This window comes from Oreochromis niloticus, linkage group LG3, assembly GCF_001858045.2.
Source record: "Oreochromis niloticus isolate F11D_XX linkage group LG3, O_niloticus_UMD_NMBU, whole genome shotgun sequence".
Classification (NCBI taxonomy): Eukaryota; Metazoa; Chordata; class Actinopteri; order Cichliformes; family Cichlidae; genus Oreochromis; species Oreochromis niloticus.
In genome coordinates this window covers 13753056-13773665 of record NC_031967.2, presented here as the reverse complement: position 1 = coordinate 13773665, position 20610 = coordinate 13753056, and the positions used below count along the sequence as shown (strand labels likewise).

Genomic DNA, 20610 nt, shown 5'->3' with positions numbered 1-20610 from the left:
CCTGAGCTTGTGGATCTTGCTTAGAAATGGCTTCTTCTTTGCACTGTAGAGTTTCAGCTGGCAACAGCGGATGGCATGGTGGATTGTGTTCACTGACAATGGTTTCTGGAAGTATTCCTGAGCCCATTCTGTGATTTCCTTTACAGTAGCATTCCTGTTTGCGGTGCAGTGTCGTTTAAGGGCCCGGAGATCACGGGCGTCCAGTATGGGTTTACGCCCTTGACCCTTACGCACAGAGATTGTTCCAGATTCTCTGAATCTTCGGATGATGTTATGCACAGTTGATGATGATAACAGCAAAGTCTTTGCAATTTTTCGCTGGGTAACACCTTTCTGATATTGCTCCACTATCTTTCTGCGCAACATTGTGGGAATTGGTGATCCTCTACCCATCTTGGCTTCTGAGGGACACTGCCACTCTGAGAAGCTCTTTTTATACCCAATCATGTTGCCAGTTAACCTAATTAGTGTTAATTGGTCTTCCAGCTCTTCGTTATGCTCAAATTTACTTTTTCCAGCCTCTTATTGCTACTTGTCCCAACTTTTTGGGGATTTGTTGACACCGTGAAATTTTGAATCAACATATTTTTCCTCTAAAATGATACATTTTCTCGGATTAAACTTTTGATCTGTCACCTACGTTCTATTCTGAATGGAATATTGACATTTGCCATCTCCACATCATTGCATTCAGTTTTTATTCACAATTTGTTTAGTGTCCCAACCTTTTTGGAATCCGGTTTGTACAACAGGATGTCTGAAAAGAGTGAAAATGTGTTGCAAAGGATATCTAAAACCTCAGAACTGACACAGGTGTACGTTTCTTTCTCCCATGACTATATGGGGATACCTTGTATGAAAGGTCCTTGTCATTAAAAAAATAAGATGGAATAATAATAAAATGCTCTTTCTAACATATTTACTGTAAAATACACCTCGTAACAGGAAATGTTCCGATATGTGTTGGAGGTCATCTCAATGAGACGAACAACAATCCAACTTACAAACTTACACACTACAATAAGTGTTCGCTGGCCTAGTTCTCTCGGGCAGATCCAAGACCGTGATGAAAAGGTCTCATTGATCACGATGTCGACGCAAACCTTTAGACGTCTTTAGATGTTCAGCAGCAATTCATCATTTCTTTTATCTACATCTATACGTTTGCTTGAGGACAGGAGGGTAAGAAGAGCTCCAATAACAATGCATATTCAACAAAAATTGGTGCAACGTGTTATTGGTCACACCAACATTTTTTTGAACACTTGATGCCTGCTTACTAAGAAGAAAAATGGTTAAATTGTATCATTTAAATCATTAATTTATATTTGTGTATTAGTATTTTCTCTGTAGCCAATTACTTGATTGCCTTTACTAACCGTATATGGAGGAAAGGATATCCAGAAAACAAGTTTACCCTCAAAGTTGACACTAACGTTCTTTTCTTGGCGTTTGCAAACATATTTTTATCCCCCAGGATGTTCACAATGTATGTAACCACTCAAATGCAAGCATCGGGGGATTTGCTAAAGGCACCTCTATTCTTTACATTCAACACTAAGCCTAAACAGAGATAAGAAAGTCAAATAAATAAACAACAGCAATGACCTTGGCTGAGAGCGGCCCATCCGTCTGGCAGAGGAATGCAAAAAGCAGAGAGACCTAATTTGAGATCGATACATGAAATAACATATCTTCTCCTGACTGGGTGTTCATCAAGGAGATCTAAGAGGTTCTTTGTCGAAGATGATAAAACGCCGGACAATTTCCCCCCTTGTGTTTGCGCTATGTGCCCATAAATCATTTTCAAATGGTTTTTAAAGGTGGTATTGTCTGCGCCGTGCTTATCTGACCCATATCCCTACATGTGCTTATTCCCACAGCGTGGCTTCATTCATAATGCTGCGAATCACAATGAAAGGAGACAAACAGAGGATGTATGGCTCAGACAGCTGGGGAAGATATTTTTCAAGAGATGATATTCATGTGTTTTTAAGATACTGTAGGAGTTTTGTCGTGAGCAATCGACTACATTAAACCTTTGCCTGTTTTAAACACAGCGTCGATAAATTCTTCTGGACTTAAAACAATGTACTCCAATTACACTACATGAGGTAAGCAGTACCTGGCCACGCCGCCACACCTATACATTTATCCTGGAAAATCTATGCGTGCCTGCGGTTATCTCTTAGAGGCACGTGGTGGAAGTATTGACTCAGACAGCGCTTCAAGCGTACAAGGCAGGCTGGGATTGATGCAATCCACAGGGAGTTGGACAGTCCTGAGGGGAAGAAAATCTCCCATTGGTCTCAAGACAAAACTAGGGCACCAAGTCTATAACACTGCAGCGCTGCTTTCCCACTCTGCTACTCTTATTTTTTTTTTTCCTTCTTTCCATTTTCTCCCCTGGAAAAATGGTGCTATGCCCAAAAGGGATCTAGATTCACCCGATGCTTGAAAACAGAAAACAGACTGAAAGCCGGAAGCTTTACTTTTGAGCGACACTGTTTAACTAACGCCGCCGCCGCCGAGGAGCCTGAAAGTGATGAGGCGCAGCTTTGAAATCGCAGAAGCTGCGAGAGGAGAAGGCTGGATAGAGCTGTCATGTGCAGGATCTGCCGTTTCTGGTGAACTGGAGCACGTCGGGGCACTGTCATATCTGCGCTAGCTAGTTTGTGAAGAGTCTGTTCCGGGGAGATATCAGCTCTGAACTGGGGGAGACATGGAAACCTGGAGAGCTGTAACATGTCAGTTGATTGATGTTGACCCATCAGACTCTTATCAGCGGCGAAATCGGGTCAGATTAGCAGAATTATCTGGGACCTCTGTCCCCATCGAGTCTCAGAGAAACACGCTGCTCCTAATGCCTCGATCGAGAGAAGTGGGCAGTAAATCCGTCCCTTTACACCGGCCCGTGGGCAACGCGCTGTCCATTAAATTATCGGGAATGGCGCCCTTTATGAGTAATACGCTCCGCTAACGTCGCATCAATAAATAAAGAGAATGCAGACACAACAAAATGGCCACAGTGACTTTCTTGGAGGAGAGACGCGCTCATGAAAAATACAAATTGATAATGAATGTCGGTGATAATGAAATCACGATGCAAATGAGGCCGCCTCATTAGGAGACAGGAAACATCCCATGCCATCACGGAGCGGGCGCCAGAAGAAACATCAAGTCACAGGCAGGCGTGTCGGAGGGGGCAGACTGCGCAGAGGCAAGAGTCTTTGAGACGACATTACGCTGCGTCTGAAGCGGCGGATCGGGGATGTGGGAGACATTCTGATGAAGCATCAGATGCAAACGCAGCTCGTCACAGCACCGTGCTCTTGTGTCTGTTGACAAGGGATGACTGATCAGCACGAGGCTAAAAATACGTGGTGAGGTGGGAAAAAAACAAATGAGAGAGCGGGCGATGCATGGGAATCGTGCAAATAACAATTAAGGCTGCAAATGCGTTTAGACTTATTGAGATCAGAGAACAAATGAGAAAGATGTCAGAAAAGTAGAGAAATTGTTTAAAAAACTTGAGGTTGTGCTGTCTGAGTCCTGGTTGTTTACACAAATTGTGTATTCACATATTTTCTTTTTTACGTAATTTATTTAAATTCTAATAAAACAGTACAATGACTGACAGTCTCTCTCTCTCCAAACCGAGCTCTGCATTTCTTATTTAGCTCGTTTTTGGTGTCTTTGTCTTTTGATTCCACTGAGACTGGAGCAGCTTGCAGTTAAAATGAACACTTGCTGAAAGATGGATGAGCAAAGTTCTCTGAAGACCCAATTCTCAGCAAACGATTTAACATTAAAAAGAATAGGCAAAATAATTCCTTTGAAAAATCCTTGAGAGGATAAAGGAAATATATTAAAAGTTATACCAGGTGGGCACACACCCCACCCACGCGTGCGAGGAAGCCTTTGGTTTGGAAAAAAAATGGAAAAACACTGAGCGTTTATCTATGATTCAAGTCAATTAGCCATCCGCAGCTATAGCTTCTGCATAAATATCATTTTTATGCAGCCGCGGGAGCCTGAAAGTCTGCGCCTGCTGTTTCACAGGAAGTGTGTCGCCTGTCGCGTTAAAAATGTGCATGCATGCATGTGTGTCTCTTACTTTTCCATCCGCACAGACTTTGTATGTGTGGATGTGTGTGTGTGAGCGTGTGGTGAGGATGACACTTACATCATCATCGAAGAGCTCCATGATAAAGGTGGCCACGCTGCTGTTAATACCAATGAAGAGGTTGATGCAGGTCAGCACCACGTAAGCTGTGCTGGGCACGCTGAAGATGAAGGAGAACGGGTACATCATGGGCGTGATAGCCCAGCTTTAAAAAACACAAACCAAAGTAAAACAATGTTACAAAATATAAAATATAGAAGTTAAAATAACAAAGGTGATCTCCAGTGCGATCCATGCTCATTAAACTCTCCACGAGGGTAATTTGTATAATGGCAAATATCGTGCTAGCGGCTACTGAATCCTTGCTATTTTCGATTCATGAATGCGGATTACCAGGTCAGCTGTACCATTTGATGGCCTCCTCTGATCATTTGCATTTTCAGTAAGTGACCCATGAAAGCACTGCAAACTGAATGCTGCCCACGCTCGGCAGTCAGCGGTTCAAGCTCGGTATCACAAGCAGATCAAGTGAGGCACTGGTGTTGTGGTGCCACGGTGCCAACCCCTGTGATATAACCAGACCTTTGAATGTAATTTGAAAGTAACACGTTTTGATCTCATTACATTTACTCAAGTGCTGGAGTTTCAGTTTGACCTACTTCAGAGGCATGTGTGTAACTTTCTGATTCAGTTCTTTTTAGATTAGGAATCTTTGGAAAAAGACTGCAGCCTCACTCTGAGAAACACACAGACCGGTTTTTATGAGGTACGCTATACAGCATGTCTCCTTCACTATATGCCATATGGGTATCTGCGGTGGTGTTCTTCCTGACCAATCATAATGTTATGATATCAGAGGTTTTCAGGGTGGGAAAAAGCCGACCGATGTGGTTAGAGTTGGGGGTTGGGACGTGATTCTAGTTAGGGTTAAGGAGTTAGGGTTTGGTGTGTGTCACGTCCAATGACCAGTGTTTGTAATGTTGAACCTGGACCAGCATTATTAATGATGATCCATAAACAAAGCTAACATATCAGGTCGCGCACTGGTACATCTTTCAATGGAAGTGTTATAAGTATTATACAAGGTACAAAATATTGAGAAAAAACGTATAAAATAACTTTTAATTAACACACTGCATGAAAGATTTTTTAGATAACAAATAAAGATTAGCGGCATAAAGGTCAGTTCTTAGATTACTCTGGCTTTGTGGGACTTTTTGACACTGTGACAGATAACTATTTACCCATTGGACACATTAAAAGGAGTAACCCTTGTTCCCTTTTTCTGAACTGAATGGTTTCTGTCATACTTCAGGCCGCCTTTCAGGACAAATTGATTGGTTATGCAACAAAAGGGTGGTCTCTACCTGTACATCTTACTGCCTGCTAGAACCTGTTCAAATGGTCATCATACCACATATTTACTGACATTTTGTGAGGTGTCAAAACTGTTCATTAAGAGTACAGGGGAGAGGAAGTTGCCAAATGTCATCTTCTTTGGGGAAAATAGTTCAAATGAGCAAAGTGCCTGAGGAAGTGTAAGTAGTGTGGAAGTGAGCTAACGCTTGATTCTGTGGTAGTGCCAACTAATGTTATAAAATCAGTGTAATTTCAGGGAGCGATCACTTCAGTTCTCCTACAGCGTGGAAAGGACTGTGCTGGTTCAACAATGAATAATAATTTAACCAAGTCTAAAAGTTGCATGTGTGAGTTGAACAGGTCTGTTGCTTCCTGTATTTTTACCTCACAGAAAACAGGAGCTGCTGGTTTACCGAGTGTAATTTTTGCGTGGCCGATTTTTATCCCTTAAAAAAAACAAACACATGGTAACACTAACTAATGGATCGAAGCAGCAGCAGACAAACTTTGAATTACTGGAAAACTACTGTTTTTGTTCATTGAGTGTGGTGGAGTGAAACAGCTTCACTTCCTCATCAGAAAGTTGGCTGACATCAGGTAAAGCAATGGAAGTGGTCTAAATGGACATTATGCACCTTTTTTAGGTGGTTAAATGCATTTTTGATGACTCCATCCACAGCTGAACATGGCTTTAATTTCTGTGGTTGATCTCTAAAATGTAATATAATGACACGTTTCAGCTGGAAACAGCTTATTTAACCTTAACTGACTGACGAAGTGAGTAGCTTCTCATTTCTTAAACAACCACATAAAAAGACACATCCTGTGGTCGTGGAAAAGATGTTCTTTGTTTCAGAAGGGTCAGATTTAAGGGTCTGTATCAAGCAAAGAACGCAATTCGGGAGTTTACTGAAACTATTAAAACTGGGTTAAACTATCGAACACAGTACAAAAGGCTGAAGGGACTCCAAAGAAGAAATGTGAAAATCATATCTGATCATCATCAGAGGTCACTTGAATCATCAAAGATTAATAGTTGAACTCACAGCTAAGTAAAAGCATTTATACACACACAATGTAAAGAGAACTCCAGGGATCAGGACTAAACAGCTGTCTGGCCTTAAGAAAACCACTTATCAGTGAGGCTGCTTGGGAAAAAAAAACCCAATTCAATTTACCAGGGATGTTTAAAGGTTGGACTCTGGAGCGATGGAAAACAGTCATGTGGTCTGATGAGTCCAGATTTGCCCTGTTCCAGAGTGATGGGCACATCAGGTTAAGAAGAGAGGCGGGTGAAGTGATGCATCCATCACGCCTCGTGCTTACAGTACAAGCCTGATCTTGGGTTGCTTCAGTTGGTCAAGGTTCAGCAACGTTATCTCCTTAAAAACGAGGTCAGCTGACTACCTGACTTTACTGATCGACCAGAGTTTTTCCATTAATGAATTTCTTTTTCTTCCCGACGGCACGGACATGTTCCAAGATGACAATGCCAGGATTCATCGGGCTCAAATTGTGAAAGATTGGTTCAGTGAAAGTAAAACATCCTTTTCACAGATGGATCGACCACCACAGTGGAGACCTCACCTTAACCCCACTGAGATCTTAATCCCTTTACTTTGTCACGGCAAACCTCTAACATGCTGTCATCAGAGCTAAAGATAGGCCAACAAAATATTACAACCAAGAACTTACATTTCAGCCAATACCTGCACTAGTATGACTATTGTTTCTATTTTCTATTGTGGATACCTGAAGTGTTCAGAAGTCAATCAATGAATATTATGTCAATGCACTAACGCATTTGACATTTTGAATTTTAATATTTATTTAAACACGTCATGTAAAGAGACTGTAGATTTCATTAAGTGCGCAACGAAAAAATGTATAATAAAGTATACGGTGCACATGATGTGGAGTAAACTGCTTTAAATGATTTCATGAATGAATATCGGAAGGATATATTCTTAATTTACTCACCCATAAAAAATAAGCAAGAGAATCAAAGCCGGCAGGTTAGGAGGGGAAACATAGGCTTGCTGTTGGAAGGCGAGGAAGATCACAATCACGATGAAGCAGGGGACGATGTAGTTACACTGTAAACACAAACAAACACGCCAAAATAAAGCAGAGGCCAGTGCAGGCTTAAAAAGTCACTCTTTAGGGTGGTTACGACTCCGTTAAAGCGGTATGACTTTTCTTTTTTTTTTCACGCCAGCTGAAAGACCGTGTAATTATAAAACGTGTAGATGACTTTTTAATTAGCGAATGTATCCGGCTTTAGTTTTCTAATTAATCCAGTGAATAACAGAGCCATCTGATTCTCATGTGTTTGAAGCAAGCGGTCGCTCAGTGACACGCTGAATTGAATGCATGTACAATGGCGCTATAAAATTTTGATCTAAGACTAATATTTATCCAACGACTGTTTAAATCCATTCAACTTCAAATCAAACCAGACAGGACGCTTTTTACTACCCGACTTTTTTTTCCCTACAGAAGTAAACAAACATAACTGATGATGCTATTATTATATAATCACCCTTTGGATTAATATCCCCCCTGGCGAATAAATGGAATGCTGCAGATAATAGACATACAATGTATCAGGTTACAATGATACATGTTTATTACAGAAAAAGTTTAGACTGAAATATTAAAGAGCTTTCAGACTACATTCACTGTAATATCCTTATTGTTGATAGAGCGTGCATGGTAATGCGGAGAGCTTCGGGCTAGAATCATTAGACAGCCTCCTTAGGTGCATTTGTCTTCCACCCAGACAGCATTTATCCACCATAATGATGAGTGTCCTGATGCAATTTCTTTACCAAAGGTACCTGATGAAATGTTTACTTCCATTATGCCTCGGGGAAACTGCTGGTAAGCCTGTTGAGCATAACCAGCAGGGGCAGCTGCTGTCGATAATTACGCCTCAGCCAATAACTGTGTCTCAGGTGAAGCTTTTCCCAGTAGCCAGCGGTGTCAAAGCTACATTGTCAATTACAGTGGATGGATATTTTTACATTTAGCCTTAGGTGGGCAAAAAAAGGCCCAAAGTAGTATATTACAAGGCTAGTATAAAATAAAGCAGGCGAAAACTGCTGGGGTGAATCACATTATAGTACATATTACACAGTATTTACCTGGCTTTAATGGGTCGGGTAACAGAGCCGAAGCTTAAGAAAGACAGAATATTTGAGGTGCAGACACAGCTGTCAGATAAAGCTGGTACTTACCATGTCCCAGGCAAAATTGGCCAACCAGTAGACAGCTGGGTTTACTCCACTGACAAATTGCAGATGCTTGGCTTTGTTCACCCTCTCTTGGATTAGGAAGAGGACAAAGCTGGCAGGGATGAAGGACATGGCAAAGATAACGCAGATGGACACCACAACGTCAGTGGAGGTTGTGGCCCTGTGATTGAAGAGGACACAGCATAGGAAAAGTTGACTGGCGAACTATTAGGGGTCCACCAGGGCAAAAAGAAACTTTGACATAGCAGTGGATATTAAACTTTGTCCATGGGGCTAAATAAAAAGTTTGATTTTGAGGTGATGCAGACTACGTTGGCTCTGAAAATATATAGAGCACACAAAGAAAATCATTAGAATTTACATTCAGTCTAGTATCACAGGCTGTATATAAAAGATGGACACAGCTACCGTGACCCTTTAGTTTTAAACTCTTTTAGTTTTATGTTCAAACCCTTGAGCTAAGGATTGTGACTGTCACCATCTTGGTGTTTTCAAAGAGACTTGATGATCTGACTGAGAAACTGAGGGACATGAAATAGGACTGTGTCGGCCTCCGCCTGCGCCCCCACCACAGGTCCGGAGGCTGACCACGTGTAAAGCGGCAGCGGCGCAGGTGGAGCGGGTCCAGGGAGACTGACCTCCTGAGATTATAGACAAGCAATTGGGACCATAAACCCATCAGGAACATGTATACTGAGGTCACAGTCCAAAGGATCGTTTTCTGACAGATTTCTATAGAACCCCAAATTATTTTGCATTGAGAGAAATCGCCCCCTGCTGGCCATTAGAAAGAATGTAGGTGTAATGCTGCAGTCACACTGGAGAAAAACAGATGTTGCTGTGCAGCAGAATTTCGCGATCCCTGCTTTTGAAATGTCTGTTCCCACTCGCAGTCAGCTGCCATCTTCAAAGCGACTTCCACTTATTTGCTAAACTGAGACAGACTGTGACAGTTTGGAGACAAGTTGCCTCCCACCAGGTGACCTGTGTAATCAGTGTTGCTGGCACAACCTCTGGCCATCCCAACTACTTGCAATCTACCTCTGATGGCAACAAAATTCAGTGCATTCACTGGGCGACCACAGATTTTCCCTAGTCACAAGAAGGTTCCCATCCTATTTTAACTCCAGTGTGACTGAGCTGTTGGGTGCTTTCTGATTCGCATCACGTTTTTGCTACGTCCATCTTTTATCAGTCCGTGGCACCTACTAGGTTTCCAAAGCTACGAAGTAAGTCCCCAGGGCCTGTAAGGTGCTTTGGATAAAATCATCCACATGAACTGCAGTATGAGAGATATAACACATATAATAACAGACTTTATGAAATACAGAACTGCAGTCCATGAACCTTCGGTTTTCCATCCTTATGAGGTATTCACTGTATTTTAATGTACTTCTTGGGGAATATGGGCGCACTTGGTTTTCTATTTTCATGAGAAAGCACTATTTACTACCTCTAATATCGTTCACAAGGCCATCACCGCTGTGACATCAATGACAATAAAGAACAGGCGTGGAAGAGTCCGGACTGTCCTGTGGGCGAAATTCAGTCTTTTATGTGTATAAAACCAGCTTTAAGAGTTTCTGTTAGAAATCAGCAGGTTTGCTGTTGTTTCCCGCTGTTATCAGGAAATGAGCCCGATGACACTTGAAACAATGTCAGAGCAACTTTTGGCTCATTTCCTGTAATTAAGACATAATCAAATTTAACACTAGGCAACGATGCATTTAAACTAATTTCGCTACACCTGCAAAAATAAGTCAGATAACTAATGTTTCAGTGTTCTTGTTAGTATTGATGTCTAAATTAGCCTAGCTTTTACAGCACTGACTGATTGCTGTTTTTACCTGATAGAATCTTTAAAAAAAGAAGCTTTTAAATGTCACCGGCCTTCTGAAACCACGACATGTTTAGGGCTCCTTTTTGTCTCTTTCCAGCTTGTCCAACAGCACATCCTAAAATCTTAGAAGACTTTTTCATGCACAACAATATCTGTGTCACACACAAATCTCTCCTTCCTCCTTCAAAATGCTGACCTTCATTTCCCCTGCCGTGCGTCTTTATTCATGCCACGCTACCTTTGGAAGTGTCCTTTACTGTGTCTGCTCAATTAGCATTGGATAAAGCTGCGATCTGTTCCTCTGACCACCCCAGCTGCCCCCACACCCCTCCCAAATCCTCACCCCTTGCCTCCTGATAATCTTTCACGAGTCTTCCTGCTGCTTAATTAGCATATGAAATAAGTTACCCTGCGTGGCTACATGTCCATATTTATCATCGCCAACCAGGCGCAATTAGAACACGTAAATATGAAATCATTAACAGCAGTGCGTGCCAGCCCACATTTCTAGCAGTTTTCAAGGGCTGCGTGCTCTGTTTGGGTGGGGAGGTAATGTAGGGGACAAAGCTGTGAATGATCCCAGGCTGAATGCTTGAAGGTGGTTAATTGCTGTGAAAAGAGGACAAGCAATCTGCTAATTAACTACTAATGGAAGTGCAGGAAAGATGTGCAGTGGGAGTAAAGCTTTATAGTTTGTGTTGCTTTCCTTAAGTTTTTATTATTATTTTTTTATTTAGGGTGGCTGCAGGGGATTGTTATGCTAAAAGGATGCCAAAAACACAAGACAACAAATTGGCTGCACAACACTCGGGTCATTATTTCTATTATAAAGCAACATGTAGGTAGAGAACTCCAGAGACAATCATAGGGTAAGCTGTGTGATGTGCACATTATCAATGGTATACTTTTGCACAGCAGCAAGAACAGAAAGTGTCTTAATTCGTTGATTGCAAATAAATTACACATCAAATTCAAAAGCGCGGCAAGATGAGACATTTTTGTCAGTTGCCAAATTGATGTTCCCCAGCAATTAAGAAGCAATGCATATCTCTCAATAATGAAACGGTGCCAACGCTGACATTTCGCGAGGCTCCATTTCTGTGCCGACGCGAGAGAAAGCACGGAGACCTTGTGGGAATGAAGTGGTAATTTCTGTGGGTGTAAGCATCGACTTTCTTTCCACCTGCGCAGCCCTTCACAATTTTGTGGCTCATGACATCGCTTGCATTGAAATAGGCTGTGAAGTACACTAGAGGGGAGTGTCACTTCAAATTAGACGGTGCAGTGAAATACTGGTGTCCAAAAGCTAGCAAGGGAGCAAGTCATTGGGGATGAATTATTATCGAAATTACAGGTTTAGCCGTGGTCTCACCATAACATAATGGAAGTGTCAGTGACAGGGATTCATTTAGGGCCGAGGTTGGTGCATTTCAGAATATTTTGACAAGATAGGCGGGATACTTTTTTTGGCCTTTGGTGACTGTCTGTGGCTTTTTTCGAGTTTTTCTTTGGACGTTGCCATTGGCTTCTTTTTCACTCATATTCAGTCCTTGTACTTGGACATTTTCAGGGCACAAAACATTTGTTGTTCAACATTTGTTCACATTTCTGTAGCTGAGACTATGAAAAATTACAAAGATAACACATTTGACAGGCCCAAAATTGTATTTTTGCACCAACGAGGCAATTCCTAAAAAGCCATTAGCACAAAACATGGTACATCTCACCACGGTGTGAAATGCGTGTCCTTAAATAATGTGTGGAAATAGGACAAGTGGAGGACAAAAAGAGGAAGTGGAAAGTCTAAAAAGTACCTACAGCAGATGTGCAGTATCTAAAAGCAATGTCCTTAGGAAACAGTGAAAAAATATACGGCAAAGACCAGACACAGGACCTGAGAGACGTCAGCTGATTCATCTACTGTTCATCAGAAATGGAAAGCTGTGAAGAAGTCATTCATAAGGAAGGGAAACAGGGAGAAATGTGCTGTTTTGTATGTGTAAGAGGGGTGGCTCAGGAGTTTTGCACAGTACTGTGACTCTAAACCCTAAACCCCCCTTAAAAACCACTCTGAGTTAAAAAAGAGGTGTGCTAGAGTAAAGCAAAATATTTACTCGCTTCAGTTCTATTTTAATGTGCACAACTCTCTGTGTCTGCTAGCTTACCGATGCTACATGCTGCCACTTTCTAAGATCTGTTCACAGAAATAAAAGAGGCTTAGGTCTCAAGTCTCTTTGGTTCGTAAATATAAGAAAAACCTTTCGCATCGCACCCTGCCATCTGATCCATGGTCATAAAATATACATTTCTATAAGTGGAGCTTCAAATTGTGCTTAGTCAGGTGCTCTAGAAGCCATGGCCCTTTCCCCTCCTACAATGTCCGCTCTTATTCAGCGGTGAAGGAGTGTCCGAGGCAATCTGAAAATCTCAGTTCATAAATTGCAGTCTTCACGCTCTGCACGGACTGCTCGAGAGAGCAGAAGAGGCTCATCCTGAACCTACAGGATATTGTAATTATCCCTAACCCCGGCGCTGTCTCCCCCTCTCTAACTCAGGCCTGTCGTCAGCACCTGATCACCACATAAACACCTGACCGAGGGAGAGAGCTGGAGCAGCGGGGGAAAAGTGGAATGGAAATGCAGTTACCGAGCTGTGGTCGTGGCACTGTAGGATGATGTGCTGCAGAGGGACGTAATCTGACTACTTTACAGTAGATGCGCCGCTCACACTGAGGACTGCAAACGGGAAAGTGATGACGTTAAGGAATACAATCCAGCTCAAAGACACTAGCTGTGAACACAACACAGAGCCGTACACAGAAAGCAATTATATCCGAATGGTATGAGCCAATATATTATGATTTAGCACGTCATTAATCTCCAGCTCTCATAGAAATCTGCCCTAAGATAAAGCATGCGGGGAGGGAATGGTACACCCTCGTGAGGAACTCCCATGGGCCTCCAAATCTACGCACACTCGAAGCGATCCCTCATTTATCTGTCTGTTCTCTGCCTTCTACTTTATTGTCTCCCACTCATCTGCTCTCCCTCAGTCTATGCTGTTTTTCTTCCCCCTCACTTCATTTCTCTGCCCCTCTCTCTCTTTGCCTTATCTGTCGCGGTTCCCCGGTCACCATCAGTCTCTCTCTCACTCTCTTTCTTCTGCATCTCATAATGCAGTGTCAGAAAATTAAAAATCGGCTCTTCCAAACATGAGAAAATGCATCGTAGTAGCAGCGCGCGTCAAAAGGCTGGCAGAAAACTGCAGGCTGGGGTTTTTTCTCCCAGCATACTGTTAGTAGCTTGTGCTTGGAGTCAAACCAAGGCTCAGGCTCACATCCACATCTAAAGGTAATCTGGAGTCACAGTTTTACTCCATGTGCGTGGGTTGTTGGTTTTATTTTTTTGGACTTGCACATGGAAACTCTACAAAGTTCAGCAAGTTCAAATGTAGAAAATTTTTACTTTTCTTGTGAGGTACTAACACTACACTACCTTTCTGGACAGTTATACTAACCAAATGATGTACTATTCGGTATTTTAGAAGCCCTGTTCCTAATATGGACCAAAACAAAAACTTAATAAAGAGGTTAAGAAGAAAGCTTTAACCCCTATTGTTTTGCCTGATGACTCACATGGCCGCACTGGCGAGCTGCTCTTTGCTGAGGTTGAGGGGGTGATTGGTGACGGAGATGCCGTACTGGCGCGGGTCCTGTCCCGCTGGCAGATTTCCTCTCAGGATGCCGTTGTTGGCCACGCTAAAGAAGGACACCACGGCGTGCCGCAGCTGGTTGTAGAACCACACCTGCAGTGGAACAGACAATTGGTACAGAGAACAGCATGTAGAGGGGTTTGCATTTGCTTCCCATGTCTCCTAGCAACTACATCAGGTAATGTCATGGAAGACTCCTGGACAAATAATAGAAAAAATAAAATAAAACAAGCAGGTTATGAATGGAGAGATAACCGAGAGACGACGTGGAGAGGTGAAGATTCAATTCTAATCTGGAAAACAGTCTTTTTCTTTGCATTTTTTTTAAACTGTGGAACAGGTCAGTGGTGAAGGATGTGCCCTCTTAATTCTGAGGTTGCTTTCTTTGGAAAAGGGAGAAATTAACTACCCAGTGAGGTAGTGAATAAAAGATCAGGGCAGAATCTGTCTGCTGGCTGTGTTTTAGCAGCAGCACCAGTGACACCAACAAAAGTACCAGAGAGCAAACACAGTGTGAACACTTTAGTGTAACAGAAGAAAGGGCAAAATATCACCACTGTAAAGAGTTGTCTGTGACATTTACGGATTTACTACTATCCGGATCTCATTAGCGGGGCGTCAATTAATGCTGCTTATCCAGGCTGCTGATGTGGCTCGCTTTATGCACGAGGTGTACTTCAGATGTGGAGCCTGGCGCAGCAGGTTGTGGCATTAGTGCGCGGTAACGTGCAGAGTTACTTGTGCGAAACTCTAGAAGCGTGAGTAAAAAGACAAAAAACGGCTTTTTATTCTTTCAGTCAATAAAAAGAGCAAAACAAAAAGGTCCCAAAGGGATGTGAGTCATAATCTCTGGGCTGACTATCATGAGCTCTGCTACAACCTCCTAATGCAGCGAGTATAGTGCTGTGCAAATGTTTTTAGCCACCCATCATTTCTTTATATTTTCATAGAAAATTGGGACATTTAGCAGGAAAATTACTGAAATGTGAAAACACACATTGAAAGTCAATATCTGGCATGACTGCCTTTATTCTTCGACACAGTCTGAACTCTCTGAGGCAGCTTTCTTGTCATTTCTTGAAGTAATCTTCAGGAATAGATTTCTTCTTGAAGGACATTCAAAGCTCTTCTTTGGATGTTGGCTGTCTTGATGATCCCACACTTCTTCAATAACACTTTCATTTATAACTGATAGTGTTGCACTGTTTGGTTTTCTATTCAGGTCTGCTTTTACGGCATTAGCAGTGTGTGTGCGTGGCATCAAGCTCTTGTCAAGCCATTGCCAATCAACGACAGATGGTCATTTCCAGATGGTGTTACATTTCGGATTAAATCTGATGGTACTTTCCTTCATATTTCCATCGATTTTGACTAGATCCCCAACATCACTGATTAAAATGCATCCCAAACCATGACAGAGCCTCCACTGTGTTTTACAGATGGCTGTAGACACTCACTGTTTTATCTCTGCATCACTGACTTTCAGCCCAGATCTTGTAAAATTGGTTTGTTTTTGTTTTTTTGCAATTTCTTTCATATATTGGACTAAAGAAATTGAAAGAATATGTTTTTATTACAGGCTTCTAGTAAAAGAGTGTCTAAAGTCATAACACTGATTCCTTCCTTGAGTTAGGTGCATTTTAGATGCTTGAATGATTCATAGATCAGTATTGTGTGGCTTAAACAAATAATGGTCAGATAGGACTGGACTTACAATGAGTAAAAAAGCAGCAAATGACTAAAAAGAGACCTTCAAAAAGCGGGGAGAATTATTGCTTTAACCTCCTAAGACCTGAACTCTTTCATGGCATGCATTTTTAATTTCTCTTTGCCATTTGGGCTGATTGGGAACTGATGAATGTAAAACAAAAGAGTTACCTGATTATTTTTTTCACCTGATTTTTGTTTCTGAGAAACATGAGATCCACATATTCGTTTTAAATTTCGATAGGACAGCGGCAGTATAATGTCCTTGTAAGTGGATATCAGGCCCTTGTAGAGGAAACTTTTGTATTTTGGTAAAAATAACCCAAAATGTGACGTCCACATTGGTGGATGCCAGGTCCTAGGATGTTAAGAAAAATATAAGAAAGTCTGGAAAGAAAACAAAGAAATACGGGGTGGCTCAAGACTTTTGCACAGTACTGTAAGTCTCTAAAACGAAGTGGTTACCTCTCACCGCCCTGTCCATGCATCAAAAGGACCAAAAAAAGCCTTGTGTATGACTCTGGCATCTGAACTCGGTATTCTAATAGGCATATTGATGAGACCACGTTGGTCCTTCAGATCTTTGTGCAGCACGTGTGCACAGTGAGAAGTACAGTATATTATTGCTACTGATGCACATTCCCATTGCTATTTCCTGTTCTGTGTTTCTGAGCGCGCCTTCTGTTTCTACTGTAAGTGATTCCCTGAGTTTGAGGCTGCTTGTAGAAGAAAAAGAATGGATGAAAGAGAGTTGGAGTGAGAGGGAGAGCTCCCCGCTGATAGTGCAGCGCTAATTAAGAGTGGATGGTGTTTGAGTGTCAGCCCAACATAGCACCGCATCACAGAGGAGGACGTGGAGAAATCTGAATGTGCGCACACACACACACACACACACACGTCTCTTTCTGTCTGCTTGCTGCTGTGTTCTCCTTTCTTCTTCTTGTATCTCACAAGAGGAGATCGACAAAAATGGATATTATTTTCTGTTTTGTTTTCTTTTTTTCTATTTTTTTTCCTCCCATCCAGCAGTTTCTGAAAGGTCTACAGCTAAAATACCATTTGATGTATGCGAGATAACAGATAGTAAGCTAAGCTTGTCTGCTAAATACATGAGGGTGATAGAGCGAAAAATATGTAAGATATGATGGCAAGCCACATTTCCACTTCTGAAACTACTTTAAGCATCAAAGTGCTTCTGGGGGAGAAGCAAATTTTCTTCCCTCAGAATGAGAAATATAAGTGTGAGACACTTTTATAGGACAGCTTCGGCAGTATTTCAGCGTTAAACACAAATGTACTCAACTCGCAGAGCGTGCTTACTCACTTCGAGACTTCTTTTTAATTCATTACCAGATGGAAAACGGAAACACAAATTCATTTATCGCCGCTTGGAAAGCTCAAGTTTGGGTTAGCAGGTTTTTTTGTGGGTTTTTTATGTTTAGCACAGCAGAAAGGCTTCAGAATAGCAACAAGTGATCACATATTTTTTGTTTAGTTTAGTTAGAGACTAAATCACCAGGATGTAGCTGCTAAATTATTTATAGCACTGTTTGCTTTTGATTTAAATTCAGTTATACAGGTCTTAACCCACAATGAGGCTCATTATGCAGTTAAAGCAACACAATTCTATATCAAGCAATTGGCTTGAGTGAGATAGATGAGTTGATGGCCTTGTGTTTGGGCATTCGCTGCCTCTGTAGCCTGTTTCTGCACGGCGCGAGGCTGATTTCACCTCTGCGGTCGTTAAACTTTCATCCCGTGTTCGGTGTAATGTACATTCACAACAATACCTTGACGTTGTCCCTGGTTCCCAGGTTCTTGAGCAGCGTCTCAGCACTTTGGTAGACCTGATCAGTCACGTTATCCTAATGAAGAGGAAAACAAGAAATAAGAAATGAGTTGGGAGACTTAATTGGACACACTCGGAAGACCACCGCTGCTCTTTGAAATGCAAAAACATGAGGGAGAAGGGAGAGAGAGACACGAGAATTAGGATTTCCAGGGAGCCTTTTGGGGCTGTGCTGAACCATTTATTTTCCTCAGACTTGAGGGGTGGCGGGTGGAGGGGGTGGGGTTGAGGTTGGGGGTGTCCCCTTGTTATTCTTTTTACTTTTTCCCCCCTCTTTTTGACATTACTGCTTTATTAAATTATGTAAAATTGTAAAAGATGGCAGGCATGACATAAAGATTCACAGTTAGCACAAGCAGCCTAAATACCAAATGGACCAATCGGCTTTAAGGGGGTGGGAGAGGGTTTAGTCGCAAATAAAACACAAGCACAGGGATGATTTTCAGAGAGTGTCAGCCGGGCTTTGTGGTGAGGTGATGAAAATGGGAGGGAGGGAGAGAGAGAGCGATGGTAGCCCGGACAGGTTGCATTAAAATCTCCTCTGCTGCACTCATGTTTCATGTGAAATGAGCCTTGGGATGAGGGCTCGAGATGACAGGCGTGCCATTCCCAAAGTGTCGTGTTGATACCATGCTGTTCGGCCCCGGCCATAAGACTACTGAGCACATTACATGTGTGATATAAATGCAAATGGACCTCCTGTTGGACTTCTGCCTTCATCAGAGGGGCTGTGGAAGAGGAGGAGGAGGAGGAGGGGTAGCGAACGTGGCACGGAGTGAGGAGGAGAGGTTTACGGAGGTAAAGTGCAGGTGACAACTGGAGAGCGAGGGGCGGGGCGGCGGGGAAAAATAAGAGGAGAAAAATCAAGAAAGACATCCCGAGAATGCAGGAGGGTGCTCAGGTGTGAGTGGCTGTCTGCAGCGAAACAGAGAGTGGGAGTGGGAAGGGGGGGAAAAAAGAGAGAAAAGAGATCTCTCCAGCCGCTCGGCTCAGACGGTTACCTGAGGACAACGGGCCGAGGAGATCATACTGTGCCTCTTACTATTTTTTCTCTCTGTTCAAAACTCATCCAATTGTTTAGCTCCTTGTGGCTGGCTTTAGAAACATCTGGAAACATCTGCGCCTAAACACGGTGTTTACACATCATTTCAGCAAAGCGCCCTGAAATAAGAGGAGAGAAGGGAAAGAACTCCGATCTATGCTGACAGAAGTATCTGCGTTAAATAACATCCCCCTCTGTTCCAGCTCATTACTTATTCATACTCGAGGCAGAGAACAAGTCTTCTGCTTTCGTCCTAAAGCAGCAGCACGGGCAACCTCGGCCCGTGTTTCCTGTTTTCCCTTCAGTCAGGTTTGAGTTGTGCCAAGTGGCTCCAAATAGGAAGCCGTCCTGAGGATTAGCCGTCGCTGAGAACGGGATGAGAAGTGTGCCTGCCAGCGGCTGGCCGCGTCTAATCCCTGACAAACTCTCCCCCGCTCAAGGACAATGACAAGGCTGGTTCGGCCAGAGGACCCCATCGGTGCAATGGCTCACGACGCGGCAATAAAGCCACTCGAGTGTGCGGCGACTTTTCCCGAAAGCGGCCCGCGTAGTTCAGCGGTCAAACGGCCTGTGTGGCAAGTGTGTTAATATGTGTGTGTTCCAGGAATCTGCCAGGGAGAAGTTTACAGTTTATTAAATTAAGGGGCTTGTTCCTGTGAATAATTTAAATAATAAAAATGGGTTACGCAAGCATTTCGGGGAGCTGCGTATCATTAACGCCATCTACATGAAACAGTGGCTCCTCTGAGGCGGGGGGAGGGAGGGGGTGCTTAATTATACACTTCCCACCGCACAGCCTCTCTTGTTCTTTCCATTCCCACCACCTCCTGCTTCTCAGAGCTCCATTTTCTACCTGCTAGACATAGAAAATGCAATGAAACAGAAATTTCAAAGCCCACTTCCCAGTTGGCGCAGGTGGCCGCGAGTGCAAAAACACGTTACTTCCAGTTAAGAGTCTCACGTCGCAACGCCTGCAGAGCAGCAGCAGGAGCAGCAGAAGAGAAGCAGACATTTCCCAAGGACAGTGTAGCACTTTAATAACAAGGAATGCAGAGCTGGGACGGCTAATGCCCGGCCATTAGAGTTACATCATCGCTGCTGCACAAATTAAAGTCACATTAGCGTCGAGGTTCTGGGGAGACAAGAGGAGAGAGCCTCGGAGAGGGATGAGACCGGAGACGCCCGGGGGCAAAGCGATGGTGTAGTTTGAACGTCCAAAATTTAAAATGTTAATGAGAGACTCTGAGGGAGAGAGACAGAGGGAGAGGCACGGGGAGGTGACAAGTGAGTGGGCATGAATTTTAAGAAAACACTACACATTCCTAAGAGTTTGAATCCTGATGCAGGCACTGAGCAGACAGAATGGAAGAAGTTAAAGAATACAGGGAAAAAAAAAACCTGAAGCTGAATGAACTTCATTAATAAGAAGGTTAAGTAATGCGGTATGGGGAGCGGATTTGCCGGATTGTGCGATCTTGTGCACAAGATTTCTCGATTTATTCACAGCGGCGCTCAGACAATAGCAGCTTGTTGCCATGGACACTCAACAAAATGGATCTGAAGGAATTAAACCTCCTCCTTCCTTTTGAATTCGGTCCTCTCTCTCAACTGTTCGAGAATTCAGCGGAGTCCAAAAGTCCACCGCGAGTGACATCACCGGTATCCAAGATACAAAGCTGTCTGAACAAAGAACTCAACGCTCCAATTAGGAGCGGCGCA

At 42.9% G+C, this 20610-nt stretch overlaps 1 protein-coding gene across 5 annotated transcripts in view; it reads right to left on the bottom strand.

Annotated features, from left to right (window-relative positions):
- Nucleotides 1-20610, bottom strand: part of LOC100691919 (ATP-binding cassette sub-family A member 1) — a 176714-nt gene that overhangs the window by 45566 nt on the left and 110538 nt on the right. For all 5 annotated transcript variants that reach the window (XM_013274475.3, XM_013274476.3, XM_025905493.1 and 2 more), the window contains 5 exons: nucleotides 17791-17865; nucleotides 14217-14386; nucleotides 8725-8902; nucleotides 7466-7581; nucleotides 4187-4331 (listed from right to left, as the gene is read on the bottom strand). In XM_013274475.3, coding sequence (XP_013129929.1) covers nucleotides 4187-4331; nucleotides 7466-7581; nucleotides 8725-8902; nucleotides 14217-14386; nucleotides 17791-17865 — 684 coding nt within the window. The remainder of the gene's footprint in view (nucleotides 1-4186; nucleotides 4332-7465; nucleotides 7582-8724; nucleotides 8903-14216; nucleotides 14387-17790; nucleotides 17866-20610) is intronic.